We start from the raw sequence: 15,128 nt of genomic DNA, 5'->3' as shown, positions 1-15,128 counted from the left end.
ATCAACACTGCTTAGAAAGGATATACACCTCCAAAGTAAATGTCACTTCAGGATTAAACTTAGTAGAGCCTGAACACACACACACACACACACACACACACACACACACATGCCACACCCTATTCATTCTATCAGCTTCAGAGCTTAGGTATATTGAACACTGTGCTCTGCAATCAGGATCTACACTCTGATCTTTATGACAATTATAACCTTAGAGAGCTATATGTACATTCAAAGTTTATTTGATGATTAATTATGTGTCTGCTATAAACAATCCTGGAATTACAGTTAATACAATGAAGTAAAGAACCTATTGCCCATTTATTCAAGGAACTGAGAATGTGCATGAGGAGATGTCAGGTTCTAAATCATGATTCGGTGCAAGGATTTCAATTTTCATTGAATTCAATTTCACATCCATGAGAAGTGAACACAAAAATAACGACTTAAATTTACCTCATCTATATCAAAGAAAGTATATTCTCTAAGCTTTAAGGGGAAAATATTCTGCTCCTTGTCTCTCCCTAATCCTGCCCTGGCAGATATGTTGGTTCAAGTGCTGACAGCCTGTGCACACGGTCAACCAAATAGATGCCTAAGAATAGCACAGGAAAGGATATACTTGACTAGAGTTAATGACAATCACTGCATTCTTAGGAAAAGGCTCTGGGGGTTGTCTTATCCATAAACAAAGAGCAAACTGGATTTATGTGCTCAATACTTTCAGGAGGTTCTCAATACATGCTGGTTGTTTGATTCATTTCAACGGAATAAGGTCACATCAGTGTCCTCTGCATGAAAAGGCACTTGTTATCTACCTCCATTGGGTCCTATGCTGTGTTGTAATGCCAAGCAAACAGGTTTTCTGCAACTTGGAAATCTATGACACTGATCCAGAATGTTGATATAGGACAAGTTAAACAGAGTACAGACAGCTGAGCAAATATTAAAGAAGTCTATGAATTAATAAATAATATTAAAATTTTGTACAAGTAGAGTGAGTACATAAGTTTAACTGGGAGTTGGCAAGAAACCTTGATGAATGTGTGCCTGGACTAGGTAAGGCCATGGAGAATTCACAACCTTTTCACTAATGAATCATCATGCAGTCTAGCAGGCTGTTAAAATAAATCTGGTTTCCCACACCAGTCTTCCCCACTAGACCTGTTTTGGAGACTTGGAATTTCCCCAAAAAGCCACGGTCCTATGAGCATTCTCAGAAGATGTCAATTATTCGCTGTTGGCTAAAGACAGTACCTCTAGCAGCTCTAAACCTTTTTCAAATTAAGTGAAGAAAACTAGTTCTATTAGTCTTAATAAAAAGTAGTATTTTGGTTTCCTTCTTTGCTTCAACCAAGCAATCAATCAGAAATAATATTTGTAAAACATTCTCTTTTCCTGCATACCTCTTTTGAGGTATTAACCTCACAACAGACCTGGTGAAGATGTTATTAATATACTCATTTTACAGAGCTGAAGAGGAATGAAGTAAATTTCCTGTATCCTAAGGGTGCAAATGCTCCTTAATATTTCCCTGTAAAATATTTTAAGATTAAGCTTATAATAGATAGCAAGGACTTTGAAGATCTTACTATTAAAATAATAATCTATAATTATCTATTATCTATTATCATCTATAATAAGATCTTATTTTTATTAAAATACTTTATGACTAAGGTGTACTATCAATCAACAAAAATTATTTAGTGGCAAGCCCGATGATATATATCTATGCACAAAATTAAATAATTGTCTTTGGCCTCAGAAAGTTTACATCCCATTTAAAAGGCAAGTTTGTGAATGTTCTGTGAACCCTTAGAGACATAAAGAATAATGAGAACTGGCCTGGTCAGAGAAGGCTCAGCCAAGATGAAATCCAAGTGAAAGTGGGAAGGATGCCATGGCCGTGGCTAAGAAGAGGAAGCAAGGGCAGTAGGGAGAGGGTAAAGGAGCCCATGACAAGGCAAGAGTGTGTTCGTGTGGAAATCAGGAGATTAGTCAGAGAAGTGGCAAATGTATTCATGCAGCACTTAGCACCAGACCTTGAATATAAGAAGCACATAGGAAAGAAAAAGATGAAAAGTAAAGCTGAGTCTCAAGCAGTGAACAGTCATTCCCTAATCTATCAATCAGATAATCGCTGCTGCTTCCGCAGAAAGCAGAAATGTCTTCCCAGTACTTCCTCAAGAAAATAAAACTGTCACCACAGTTCCTATTTTTTCAGGAGAAGTTCTAATATTTTTTCGATTTTATGACAAAGGCAGTCATTGAAAAATTTCGAGTAGGAATTTCAATTTAATTTTCATTGAATTGAAATTTAATTTTGAAAGGAAAATGAATCTGGCTGTATGAGACTTAGGTAAGAGTCAAGGGAGAATGACGGTGAAAATAGCTAGAACTCAAGTGCACGATGCAGGTAACAGAATATGAGACCCAGGAGGGAACTTTTGAGTGACAAAGAGAAAAATAGTCACATAAAAGAGTAATTACATAGCTCAAAGTATTAGGATGCAATGATCGATAAGATGAAAAAGGGAGGAAAATATACCAGATTTTACTCTATGATTTTAAAAAAAATTTTTAATGTTTATTATTTTTGAGAGAGAGACAGAGAGCAAGCAGGGAAGGGGCAGAGAGAGAGAGGGAGGCACAGAATCAAAGCAGGCTCCAGGCTGTGAGCTGTCAGCACAGAGCCTGATGCGGGGCTTAAAGTCACAGACCACGAGATCATGACCTGAGCTGTAGTCGGCCACCCAACCAACTGAGCCACCCAGGCACCCCTACTCTATGATTTCAAATCAGAGGAACTCTGAGGAAACATTGTAGTGACAGAAACAGAGATGAGTGCCAAGGAGGCAGTAGTACAATAATAATAGGACAATATTTTTCCTTCATCCCCTCCCATGTGAATGTGGAACAGCAGTTAGTTTTTTGTTGTTTTCCAGCAGCTAACTTTTTATCCTCGTCCTAGAAAAGAGGACTTTCTATCAAAGAAGACAGAAGAAAATGTCTGGAGGTGTTAAGTTATGTGGCCGGTGTCCTGACCAGAACCCTGACCTCAAACTGAGCTCAACTCAGTTCCAGGACTGAGTTGAGAGTGGGTGGATGTTAGGGAAAACAAAATGACACAATTTGATGCAGGGGCAGGAACAACAAGCCACTGCCCTACGACCCAAGTGGGAGCATGCCTGAAGTTGGTAGTTATCATACAAGACTCTTTCCTTTTCTGCAATGCAATCAATCATCATCACATTTATCTCCAAATACATCAACCCAGTCTCCTGAACTTAGTCAACGAAGAGAACAGTGTCACTTACAAAAAGAGAGGGATAAGGACAAGTGTTTGAAAGGGTTTTTGCAAAGGCTGTTGCCACGTCTTCCAGATGATTATTATCTGGTGGTCCTCCTAAAAATAAATACTAGCATTGGAATGATCTGCACTGGACGGGGTTTCTTTCCGTTTGTTTTGTCAGGGAAAGGAAGGCAGGTAGTGAGTTCTATCCTGGTTTCTGTATATATGGCACGGTTTTACCTAAGTTCAAAAAAATACTTCGAACTCAGTCTAGCTGTTGTATTCTTCCTCAGTGTTGATATCACTTTGTCCAATTCAAAATTTCTAAATAAAACAAAGAGGAATAAGAGCTTAATACACATTGCAAACTATTACCCTTACAATGTGTGCTGCTTGATATATATTTTGGCACCACACACACACACACACACACACACACACACACACACAGGGGCTGTGAGTTCGTGGCCTTGAATTAATGTCTGTCCCAGATGTTACTTAAGTAAGTCCTCTTAACTTCGACAGCCACCTACCTGCATTTTTAAATCTTGCCCCACAATGGTCTACGTTTTCCAAGAGCACACGTCGAGAGAAGCCCATGAAGTGCATTGTGGGAATTGTAGTCCTGGGTGACTTTCTTTTCTTCCCGGCCCTGGACCCACGCTCGGATTCCGGGAGGGTTGAACCCAGGATCTACCAATTAGCTGGGGCCATGTCGGTGAGGCCGTGGTCCTACCGGGAAAGCCCGTGTGGGAACCTCGCAAAATGATTGGTCAATGCATGACCCCGGGGGCGGAGCAATAGGGTGGGCGGGAAGACTGCGACGATTGGGCACGGAGCCCGCGGCGGCGGGCGGGGATTGGCTGCGCACTGGGGCAGGGAGGCCTGGGAAGGGGCGGAGGAAGGAGACCAGAGCAGGAAGAGCAGCGGTGAGGCGGTGGCGGTGGCTGAGTTGGTGGTGGCAGAGGCGAAAGCGACAGCTCCAGGGGGTGGCAGCGGCCGCGAGAGCAGGATGCGAGTCCGGGTTGGGCTGACGCTGCTGCTCTGTGCGGTGCTGCTGGGCTCGGCCTCGGCGTCCTCGGGTCAGTATCCGCCCCCTCGGATTGGAGGCCGGGAGCCACCGCCCCCCGGCCTCCATCCCGGGGCAGGGCCGTGGGGGCTCAAGCTGGAGACTGCACTCTCTGGTCACACCTCGCACTAGCCTGTCACTCGTTGTCTTTCCTTGGACTTTGGCTGGCCTGGACTAGAGCGGGTATTTAGGGAGCTAGAGAGGGGAGGGAAAGAAGGGGCGGTCACCCTGCCCACACCTCTCCTCACTTAACAAACTTTAAGCAACTCCTCGCGAATGAGGAATTGACCCTGGAAATGAATCCCAACAGCTGGCTTAGATCCACAGAGGTACCTGAGCCTTTTGGAACTTCCTCGACTCTCATACAGATTATGTGCTTGAGATTTGTAAGTTAAGTATTTGACACACCTGGATCTATCACTGAGCAGAGCAAGGGCCATCAAAACCAGGATGTTGACAGTGGTTTGGCGGATTTGCTTAATACCTGAGGTGGTCCCTTGTCTGTCTATTTAAAAATGAAGACTTTTGATATAATTGTGCCCACTCTCTATCCCTTTTCAGGAAATATTCCTGAGGAAGTGGTGTTTACCTCTGTCACGGTGTTGGAGTTCCCCCATGTTTGTTGACAGTAACTCTATGATTTTTGAGAAAATTTGGTCCCTATAGATTTAAAATGCATAGCAACTCGTTTTCATTTTTTGGATAGATATAGAAATGTGCCTTTGACTTGATTTTCCAGTTAGCTGATTTATACTGTGGTTTGTTTTTTATTTTTTAATAGTTCAGTATGCCTACATCTGAAAACTTCTATTTTGAAAATGTTGATAAAGAAACAGTGTTTCTAATTGTTGGTAAAGAAACAATTAGTACAATAAAGCTTTTGAATTTTAATCAGTTTAGTTAACAAGACAGCTGTTCTGCGGCTTTAAATTTTTTTGGAACAAGGCAGGGTATAAATGTCAACCCTTTTTTTTTTTCCAACAGAAAATTTCCCAGATGGTTATTTGAATCCCCAAATTATCTGTCCTAGTTGTAAGTCGATGCCATAACGTCATTCTGTTTCTAAAATGAGAGGTCTAAACCTAAAATTCTATCCATAATGTGGTTTGAGATACCATTTCAAAAGCAACAAGCATATGCTAGTTACTTAACTGCCAACATCATCCTTTAAGGTCTGCCTTATCCCCTTTTAGTGATGGTTTGTATTCATAACCAAATCTTCAAAAACTCTACATAACTCTTGAAGCCCTGCTTGCATTTATTTGACCAAAAGAAGTATGAAATGAAGCTGTTGAGTGTAATGGATAGAGTAACTGATGGACCTCAGACCACTTGCATCAGAATTCCTCTTAGGAGTTTGTTAAACATGCAGTTTTAGGTCTGGAACAGGTCAGCCATCTGTAGTTTAACAAAGTTCACAAGTGATTTCTTCACGCTAAAGTATAAGAACTACTTAAGGAACATGGTAAATATTCCTCCGAGTTCAGTCTGCAAAATTTAAGGAAAATTAAAGCGTAGAAACATTTTCCTGCATCTTCCATTAAGTTATTTCATATACTTAGAGCTTCATGTCAGTGGAGATGATACTTGAAGAAGTCATTTAAGCAACAGTTGGGATTCTCGGGTAGTTAAAATAGTTTATTAAGACTGAAATGTTAAATCTTTGGACTGTGTTGGTGTAAGCAGAGATTTCCATTGTAGTTAAACTGTGCCAAAGCATTTCTCTGGCAGAGGCAAAATCCATGTTTAGCCACAACTAAAACCGTATAGATGTTTGTGCTGACAAACAATAAAGGCAGTACTGTACTCACATGAAGTGCAAATATGGTAAAACACTTGTGTGAGGTAAAGTTTTAGAAATTGAGTACATGGCTTTTTAGTTGACTTTTTTATTCATTAAATTGCTTATTCATACAGGAAGTCCACCTCATTATTAGTTTAGATTTAAAGATTTGCTCCTATTTAAAACTCAAGTGTTGGGTCATAATTTGTGTTGACTTAAAGTTTGAATATTAGTGGTTACCTAGAGCAAGTTGCATTTATTACCAGTTAGAATATAATCGGCCAACAAAGGAAATATCTATCCTGTCACTGTTAGTAGCTATTATTTCATAGTTTGTCTTAGAGGCATATAAAAATATGAAACTTTTATTAGCAATGTTTTCTTTTTCCTGTGAATAAATAAAGGAGGGCATTAAAAAGGCATTTCTCCTTCATTCTCTTGATAATGAAAAATGCTATAATTTTTCTCACTTAGAAATACATGTTTTCTTGGGTTGCCTGGGTGGTTCAGTGAGTTAAGCGTCTGACTTCCTCTCAGGTCATGATCTCACTGTTTGTGGGTTCAAGCCCCGTGTCAGGCTCTGTGTTGACAGCTCAGGGCCCGGAACCTGCTGTGAATTCTGTGTCTCCCTCTCTCTGCCCCTCCCCTACTTGTACTCTGTCTCTCAAAAATAAAAGCATTAAAAAAAAAGACATACATATTTTCTTATTTTCAACAGGAAGAGATAGTTTACTTTTTTTTCTTTGTGCCAACAGTGTTACAGAATCTTTTAAATTAGATCCACTGCTAAGTGTTTCAGATAATAGTTCTATTATCATACTCAAAGAGTAAATTTGAGATTGCAGAGGATGTTTAATTTCATTGTTCTTTTGTTCCTTAAAACATTGTGAGTCAACGGGGCAGGTGGTATTACTCTCTCTTGATGCGTTGAGAAAAAGGCTAAGGAAGCTTGCTGTATTGAACCATGTATGTATTAACATGTAATGAAGCCAGGTTTTGAAGCTAGCTCTCCAGGCCTTGATTTGGGAGTAATTAAAATCAGGGGTATTGTAGGATCTGCACAGAATCTATGGCAAATCAGAGAACAGGATGTCTGCTGTCTTTCGCCAAACTCTTAATACTTTCTGAGTTTGAAGGTCTATCAGTCTGTTTAGTTTACATAACAAATTGGAAAATGAATCTGTGATGATTACTTTTCCCTGAAAGAATATCCCTGATACTTTTTGCAGTTTGGTTAGCTGATATAATGAAAATTGGTCTTTTTCAGAGGAAGGTGTACAATTATTAAAGTAATGTAAACCATTATATTTTGGATGTGTTGCTATTGAATGAGAAATGTGTAACTCTTCGTTGAATTCTTTTGCATTTTTTTCTTGATGTCTGTGTTCTGATAAAAGCATTATTATTTTCTTTTTATTTATGCATAACTTCAGTGTCTTTAATTGTTACCTGACTGCTATATATGAGAAGTTTCTAGATTATAAGCAACTTCTATAAAAGTGTTATGTGAATGGATATATCAGTTTGAAAGAGAAAATAGCTTATGCCTTAAGACTACCATCTGGAGTAGTCTTTCCCAGTTTAGTAAATGAGAGAGAGTTCTCTTATTTACCAGTAACCTTAGTATATATTCCTAGTTTGAAGAGAGAAGAGAGAGAAGCATGATGCAATTCACGTGAAATAACCCTGATGTCACAAGTTTCCATGTCTCTTGGAGTTCAGAAACACATTTTGCCAGTCAAACGTCTAATAGCTTGTAGTGTCTCAAATGTACATATCTTAAAATTTATTTATAGGTGTCTGTATTATATACCTATTAGCTACGTATGTGACCTGTGTTGAGAAGGTACTAAATTTCATGATTTAGTGATCAGTAATTTAAGAGTTCCAGCTCATCTAAAGTTTCAGTATGTAGGTATATACTATATATATCTGTGCATTTAATGACTGCTCTTGATATATTAGTTAATGTTTGTGATTAAACACATCCATACATACAACCTTTTTTTTTTTTAATGTTTATTTTTGAGAGAGAGAGAGAAGGAGACAGAGCATGAGCAGGGAAGGGGCAGAGACAGAGGGAGACACAGAATCCAAAGCAGGCTCCAGGCTCTGACTTGTCAGCCCAGAGCCTGATGTGGGGCTCGAACCCGCAAACCGTGAGATCATGCCCTGAACCAAAGTCAGATGCTTAATCCACTGAGCCACCCAGATGCCCCCATACATACAACTTTGATATATAATGAAGATGATTTTTTTTCCTTTATCCAAGATTTGCTGAGAATGGAATTTGAACTGTATGTTAAACCTTGGGCTTTGGGTAAAACTTGTGAAGAAGTTAGCATGAAGGATGATTGTTCATTAACTGGCATCACTACCTAAATGTTATGGGCACTATGGGACTAATGCATGCTATACCTTCCTCTTCCCCACTCATCAGAAAAAAAACATATTTGGAAGGCAGTCTAAAAGTAGTTATTGTGGAAGTAGCTATGGTTTAAATATGTGAATTGACAGCACTTTTCTTATATGGCAAAACCTCAGTAGTAGACTAGTTTTCTCAAATATTCAAGAGAAATACTGTGAAATAGTGTTGTGTATTTTGTACATAATGAGTTGCTTATACTTCTTAAAGTTAGCTCACTACTTTGATAATACAAACCCCAAAGCATGTTTTTGTTAGGCTTGAAAGAGTTGCAAGTTATGAATAATATTTAGGGTGTAACCATATGAAGTAAAGATAAATGACAACCAGAACACCAAATTTCCTGGTAAAAAGCACATGGTTTTATAGCATTTTGTCTGCTGGTTAATTTCCCATATAACTTACAGAGCAGGCAATACTGAAGCTCACTCCTGGATAAAATCAGGTAATTTTAAGACTAAGAAGGCAACTTAGAGATCATGTGGCAGTTGTTTTTAAACTGGCCAGGAATACAAAGATCAAACACATGCATATGGACACTGGGTTGTTGAATGTGTTTGTATAAGATCAGAAAAAAGAATGACAAGTTGCCAGAAAAGAAGTTATAGGAAAGCACAAAAGGAGTAATAGAAGGAAGGTTAACATAATTGGACAAAGCCAAAGCAGCAGATAGGAGTTTGGAAGAAAGGTGTAACCAGGGTCTAGATTCATTGTTTATTTAATAAGAGATCTTAATTTCTTAATAAGAAACATGATGGTTTGATGCTACTTTTTATTTGTATCTGGTTATATCCCGAATAGAGTAGAACACAAATCCTAAATATCTTAGTCTGGCAATTGTACACTCACATAATAATAATTCTTAGTGTCCATCTTTAGTAGTCTCAGTGAACAGTAAGATGCTAATCAGTACTAAGATAAGCTATGTAATTCCAGATTCTGATCAGAGGAAAATAATAGGTGGTATCCTGAACCACAAAATCAGAGGTTGATTTTTATAAATTTAGTAACACATTCTTAGTAGTAGACTTAATATGTGCAGAAGAATTGGATGGTTATGTGCAGAAGTGTCTGGTTTTGGTGGTGGTAGTGGTAGCTGGTCTTCCTGCCTATATAACAGATGGAGCTGCCGTTGTGCCCGGGGAGAGAAGAAGGACTACTCCAGCCAGCCCCTTGTTTTGCTTTCACCTAGTATTTTCTGAGCAGTTGCTGAACACAAGCAATTTTTAGGTAATTCTAGGTGTATTTATCAAGTGTCTGATTATTATTTGTTGTACTTATTAAGTGCTTTAATAATATCTGCAATTTTCCAGCAAGAAGGATGACTAAAATTGTCTTAAAATTTCTTTACAGATGAGGAAGGCAGTCAAGATGAATCCTTAGATTCCAAGGTGTGTACTAAAATTTGCGTGGACCAGTATTTAATGCCCAATTTAAAAGTATGGATTCATGTATCTTAAAAAGGATATGAAATCTGCATCTTTTGAGCATAGAATTGGGTTAAGAAAAACATAGCTGATATTCAGTGTACTAGTTCTTCCGGAGGGGGGGAAGGTAGGAATCACTGACCTGTAGGAAGGAGAATAATAAATACTGTGTTTTCATTCACAGTGTTGGTTATTAGGTTTAATTTTAACTTAAATGTGCTGTGTAAGAGCCTGAAGGCAGTAACATTTTTTTTTTTTAACGTTTATTTATTTTTGAGACAGAGAGAGACAGAGCATGAATGGGGGAAGGTCAGAGAGAGAGGGAGACACAGAATCTGAAACAGGCTCCAGGCTCTGAGCTGTCAGCACAGAGCCCGACGCGGGGCTCGAACTCACGGACCGCAAGATCATGACCAGAGCCGAAGTCGAACGCTTAATCGACTGAGCCACCCAGGCGCCTCAAGGCAGTAATACTTTTCCTGCCTAATGAGAGATTGATTTTATTTCTGTTTTTTTTTTTTTTTAAGTATTTTTAATTTTGAAGGCTTAACCTCTGCCATTTGTTTCCACTTATATATCAATTTTTATACATCTGTTGAGCTAAATTGGTTGATTGAGTGAATAAGGCTGATTATTATGCATCCAAGGAAACCATTCAGTTATGATCTCTGATCTCTAGATTTGAGGAAACACAGATAAGAATCAGAAAGTTGTAGTACGGGGCTAGCATAAGGGGAAGTATAAGAGATGTTGGGAACTTATAGGGAAAGACCCTAATCCAGACTTCAGGAATTAAGGAAGGCTTCCTGGGGGAAGTAACATTTAAGTTGAAATTGGAAGAGTCAGGTTAGGCAAGTGATGAAGGCATGTGATGAATACATACCACAGTGGTATGTATTCAGAGTTTAGAGAGACGACCAGCTCCTTCACAGCTGAAGGAGATGTATCTGGATTAATAAAAGTAGTGGTCAAATTAGGTTGGAAACTAAAAATACTTTACATTCTCAGACCCCTTTGCCATCAGATGAGTCGTCGGTAAAGGATCACAGCACAGCAGGCAGAGTAGTCGCTGGTCAGATCTTTCTTGATTCAGAAGAATCAGAATTAGAATCACCTATTCAAGAAGAGGAAGACAGCCTCAGGAGTCAAGAAGCGGAAAGTGTCACAGAAGAAATCAGCTTTCTAGAATCTCCAAATCCAGAAAACCAGGACTACGAAGAACCATCGAAAGTACGGAAACAAGGTAGTCTGGGCATTTTCTTTGCTTTTGCCTGATTTAGAAAGGAGACAACTAAAATTTAAACCAGTGTAGAAAGATGCAAATGTCTAGTTTCTAATTTTGAACCATATATAATATATGAAGTGTGGTAGTATAGGATTTTCTAGATTTTTATATGTCATAGTTATTCATTTAATGGATTTGACCCGTTACATAAGCTGAATTTGATGATGAGAATTGCATTTGTATTACAGTAATATCCTAACATTTCTTTTTGCACTCCAGTATATAATTATCTGTCTGCATGGTACACAAAATAGAAACTCAAGAAAGATTGTCTAATATGCTGTTCTGGTTATTTTCAGAATTGTGTTAAGATTTTTGCTACAATAACCTTCCCTGTCACCCTAGGAAATTGATGTAGGTGTTTATTCCTCTAACTGAAGCTCACATACACTTTAATTCTTTTCTAACTTTAACCTTCTTGATACCCTCTGTTTTTAAATTTACAACTTGCTCTTTCTCACAATAGAGTGTGCTAAATACCTATCCTTCTAAAATTAATTGTTAATGAATCCACTCTGCCCTGTCCCATCAGCCTCCTGTCATTTAGTTTATTATTTCAGATATCACTACCATACCCACTTATTATTTCCATTACTAACTACTTTTAGAAATTGATCCAGATTTGACCTTTCAAAAATACAATTTCTTTATTATAAATACCCATACTTGCAAATAGAAAAACTGTGTAAAAAAATTAAAAGCATCTTAATTCCACCAACTAGACATAACAGCTGTTAACATGGAGAAAACTCAGGATCTTTTCTAAATACATAGTTTTCAGAAGACTAAAATGGGACAAAATGTATATTCTATTTTATAGCCTATATTTTGTGCCTTAACAGTTTATCTTGAACAATTTCCTTTATCATTTAGTATTCTTTTACAATGTGATGGTTAATGACTATAAAAAATTTTACACGTAGGGGTGCCTGGCTGGCTCAGTCAGAAGCGCACGCGTCTCTTGATCTTGGGATCCTGAATCTGAGCCCCGCGCTGGGTATTTACTTAAATAAGTAAAACTTAAAAAAAAAATTGACATGTCATAAGTTGGAAATAGGTTGTTTACAATGCTTTTTGTTGGGTGACCATTTTAGATGTATCCTTGCGCACATCTATGAAAATTTTCAGAGAATTAGTTTTTTAAATATGCTGGACTAAATATAAAATTTTAAAAGACATTCGATACATACTGTTAAGTTGTTCTTAGGAAAAGTAATTGTTTACTTCCTTTGAAACTGCTCCTTTTCCTGCACCTCAGCCAGTGTGTATTACCATTTTTAAGTTTTTGCCAAATACTATAGCTTAATTCATTCTTTTTTATGTTTTATAAGGGAGACTTTGAAACATGCACAAAAGTAGAGGATGTAATGGGCCCCTGTACCCATCTCCCGGAGTCAGTGGCCCTCTACAATCCCATTCTTGTTGCGTCTCTGCCACCCCACACACATTAACTCTTTTCTTTCCTAGAGTATTTACAGCAAATTCCACATGTTATTTCACCTATGTATGTATCTCTCAAAGTATGACTTTTTTTTTCCAACAAAACCACAGAAGTATTAGAACACCCACAAAATTAGCTGTTGTTCCTTAATCACTCAATCCCCAGGCTCTCCGTTTTCCCAGATGTTTCAAATATCTTCTTAGAAGTGATTTGTTTGAATGAGTATCCAAACTAAGATCATAGGTTTCTCTTAATCTATAACAATTCTCTCTCCCTTGTTTTTTATTTCATTTTACTTGTTAGAGAAATAATGTCCTTTGTGCTATACAGTTTCCCACATTCTGGGTCTAGTTGGTCATATCCTTGTAATATAATTTAACGTGTTCCACTGTCTGTTGTCTAGTCTGTAAACTGGGAGTTAGCTCTACAGGCTTGGGTAGATTCAGCTCTGGTTTTTTATTGAGAATATCTCATAGCGTATTGTGTACTTCCTTTTACATTGCATTGCATATAGTATCTGATTGTCCCACTTCTGGTGATGAATCAATGAAGCTGGGTGGTGTCAGCCTGATCCAGCCATGCGAAAATTCCTCACAGATATTTCACCTAGAGGTTTTGGCAACCATTTTGTTTGTTGTCTGGATTTCACTAAGAATTGCAAAGTGATGGCTTTCTAACATGCAATTCCACCTGCATTTGTTATCTGGGATTCTTTTATAAAGAAAAACTTTCCCTCATCAACTATTTGGTTACCCTGAAATATAGTCCTTATAAGCAGGATAAATGCTCGAGTTTTTCCCTTGAAGTATTTTCAAATAATAACTTGGTGCCCTAGCAACCTCCAAAGGAGGCCAATGAGTACATTTTTTTGTTTGTTTGTTTTTATTTGCTTTGCTTTTCCTTTGCTTCTGAGCATCATTACAGATTTGTGGGTTTCACATGTTGGTGCTTCACGCTATTGCAGTCACCCTTCTTCATTGCTCACATGACCCCAGTTGTGCCTGTTTAGAGTTCCTTTAAGTTCATTCCTTTGTTCTTTTGACTAATTGTAGGTAACTTTTAAACATTTTTTCTTTTCAGGCAGGGTAGGATGTCTTAAATTATCTTTTACATTTCCTAACCCAGAAATGAATCAGCCATCCCCCCCCCCCACACACACACACACACACAAACCAGATTCCTGTTAGTGGAAATTGTATTTAGACACTACAATCTAGGCAGCAGGGACATGCACTGCAACTTAGTTGTCAGTACTGATAGCCCTTTTTGGTGGGTATGTTTAGGAAATACATCATTCATCCTGATGCTTCCTTTTCAAGTTAAATATCGTGAGAAAACCCAATGGGTCAGATTGGTATATTGGACTCCAACGAATGAGAGATCTTACCCAGCACCAAACCTGACTAATATGTTCAAAGATACAATTATCACAAGACACAGGTGAAGTGTCGAGAAGTCTGTGACTGCCAGGGCTGCTGCCAGCTACTGCTTGCCTCAACTAGGATGCACTCTGGCCTGGATTTTAACGTACGAAGCCTCTGAGTGATGCATGTGGAATGTTACGTCCATGAATGGGGCTATTTCCATTATGAAACATCTCCAGTTTATTCTGTGATAACTGCATAGCTTGTGTGACATTTTCTAGGAAGTCATTCCTCATAAATATATACATCCCAGGTTTATGTACAGTGAGCAGTGTAGACATACCACATGCATACTGCTAAAGCATTCCATAGGTAGGAAGGACCCGCCTGGTAGGAAATACCTTTAGTGTGCTTGCCGGAAGTCTTTTGTCAGCATGTTTCTAACATGATTTGATCATGTCACCTCTCTGTTTATGTATAACATAAATTATATATGCATGGTTTTGTGTGCAGTCCCAACTACATTAGAACTGGGTACTATGATATTTACTTTTAGACTTGCTTCCTTTGTTCTCTCATCCACATCTCTGCCATATTGATCTTCCTAAAACCCAAATTTGATCCGTAACTCCCCTGTTTACAACCCTGCAGTATCTCCCCGTTTGCCCGTGAGATGACACATAAGCCCCTTGGCATGATTCCCAAAATCTTCCACATGCAGCATGCCTGCTGGCTTCTGTGACTTCATCTCTGTGGCTCTGCCCCAGACCCTCTTTCAGTGATATCAAACCCATTACCATTCTTCAGATACACCGTGCAGTTTATGCCTCTAGGTCTTTGTACAAGTTCTTCCTGCTGCTTGGACTACCTTCCTCACCCCCTTGCCCAAATTTATCCTATTTCTACTCATCCTTAAAGAAGAACTTTAGTTTCTCCTTTCTGAAGTGGATCTGAACCACCCAAGGATAGTTGAAGAGTCTTATGTCTGTAAGAACTTCCTGCCTCGTGTCCCTGCTTTCCCCCTTATGTCAGTTCTCTAACA

At 38.6% G+C, this 15,128-nt stretch overlaps 1 protein-coding gene across 1 annotated transcript in view; it reads left to right on the top strand.

Moving 5' to 3' along the window:
• Positions 1-4,194: 4,194 nt before the first annotated feature.
• The window catches only part of SEL1L (SEL1L adaptor subunit of ERAD E3 ubiquitin ligase), a 52,323-nt gene continuing 41,389 nt past the window's right edge, over positions 4,195-15,128 (top strand). The window contains exons 1-3 of the mRNA XM_042943989.1: positions 4,195-4,374; positions 9,923-9,960; positions 11,005-11,239. Of these exons, the coding sequence (XP_042799923.1) occupies positions 4,305-4,374; positions 9,923-9,960; positions 11,005-11,239 (343 nt within the window). The 5' untranslated portion in view covers positions 4,195-4,304. The remainder of the gene's footprint in view (positions 4,375-9,922; positions 9,961-11,004; positions 11,240-15,128) is intronic.

The sequence above is a fragment of the Panthera leo genome, chromosome B3 (assembly GCF_018350215.1).
Source record: "Panthera leo isolate Ple1 chromosome B3, P.leo_Ple1_pat1.1, whole genome shotgun sequence".
NCBI lineage: Eukaryota > Metazoa > Chordata > Mammalia > Carnivora > Felidae > Panthera > Panthera leo.
Note: the sequence above shows the minus strand (reverse complement) of the source record. Positions and strands in the feature narration are given on the sequence as shown.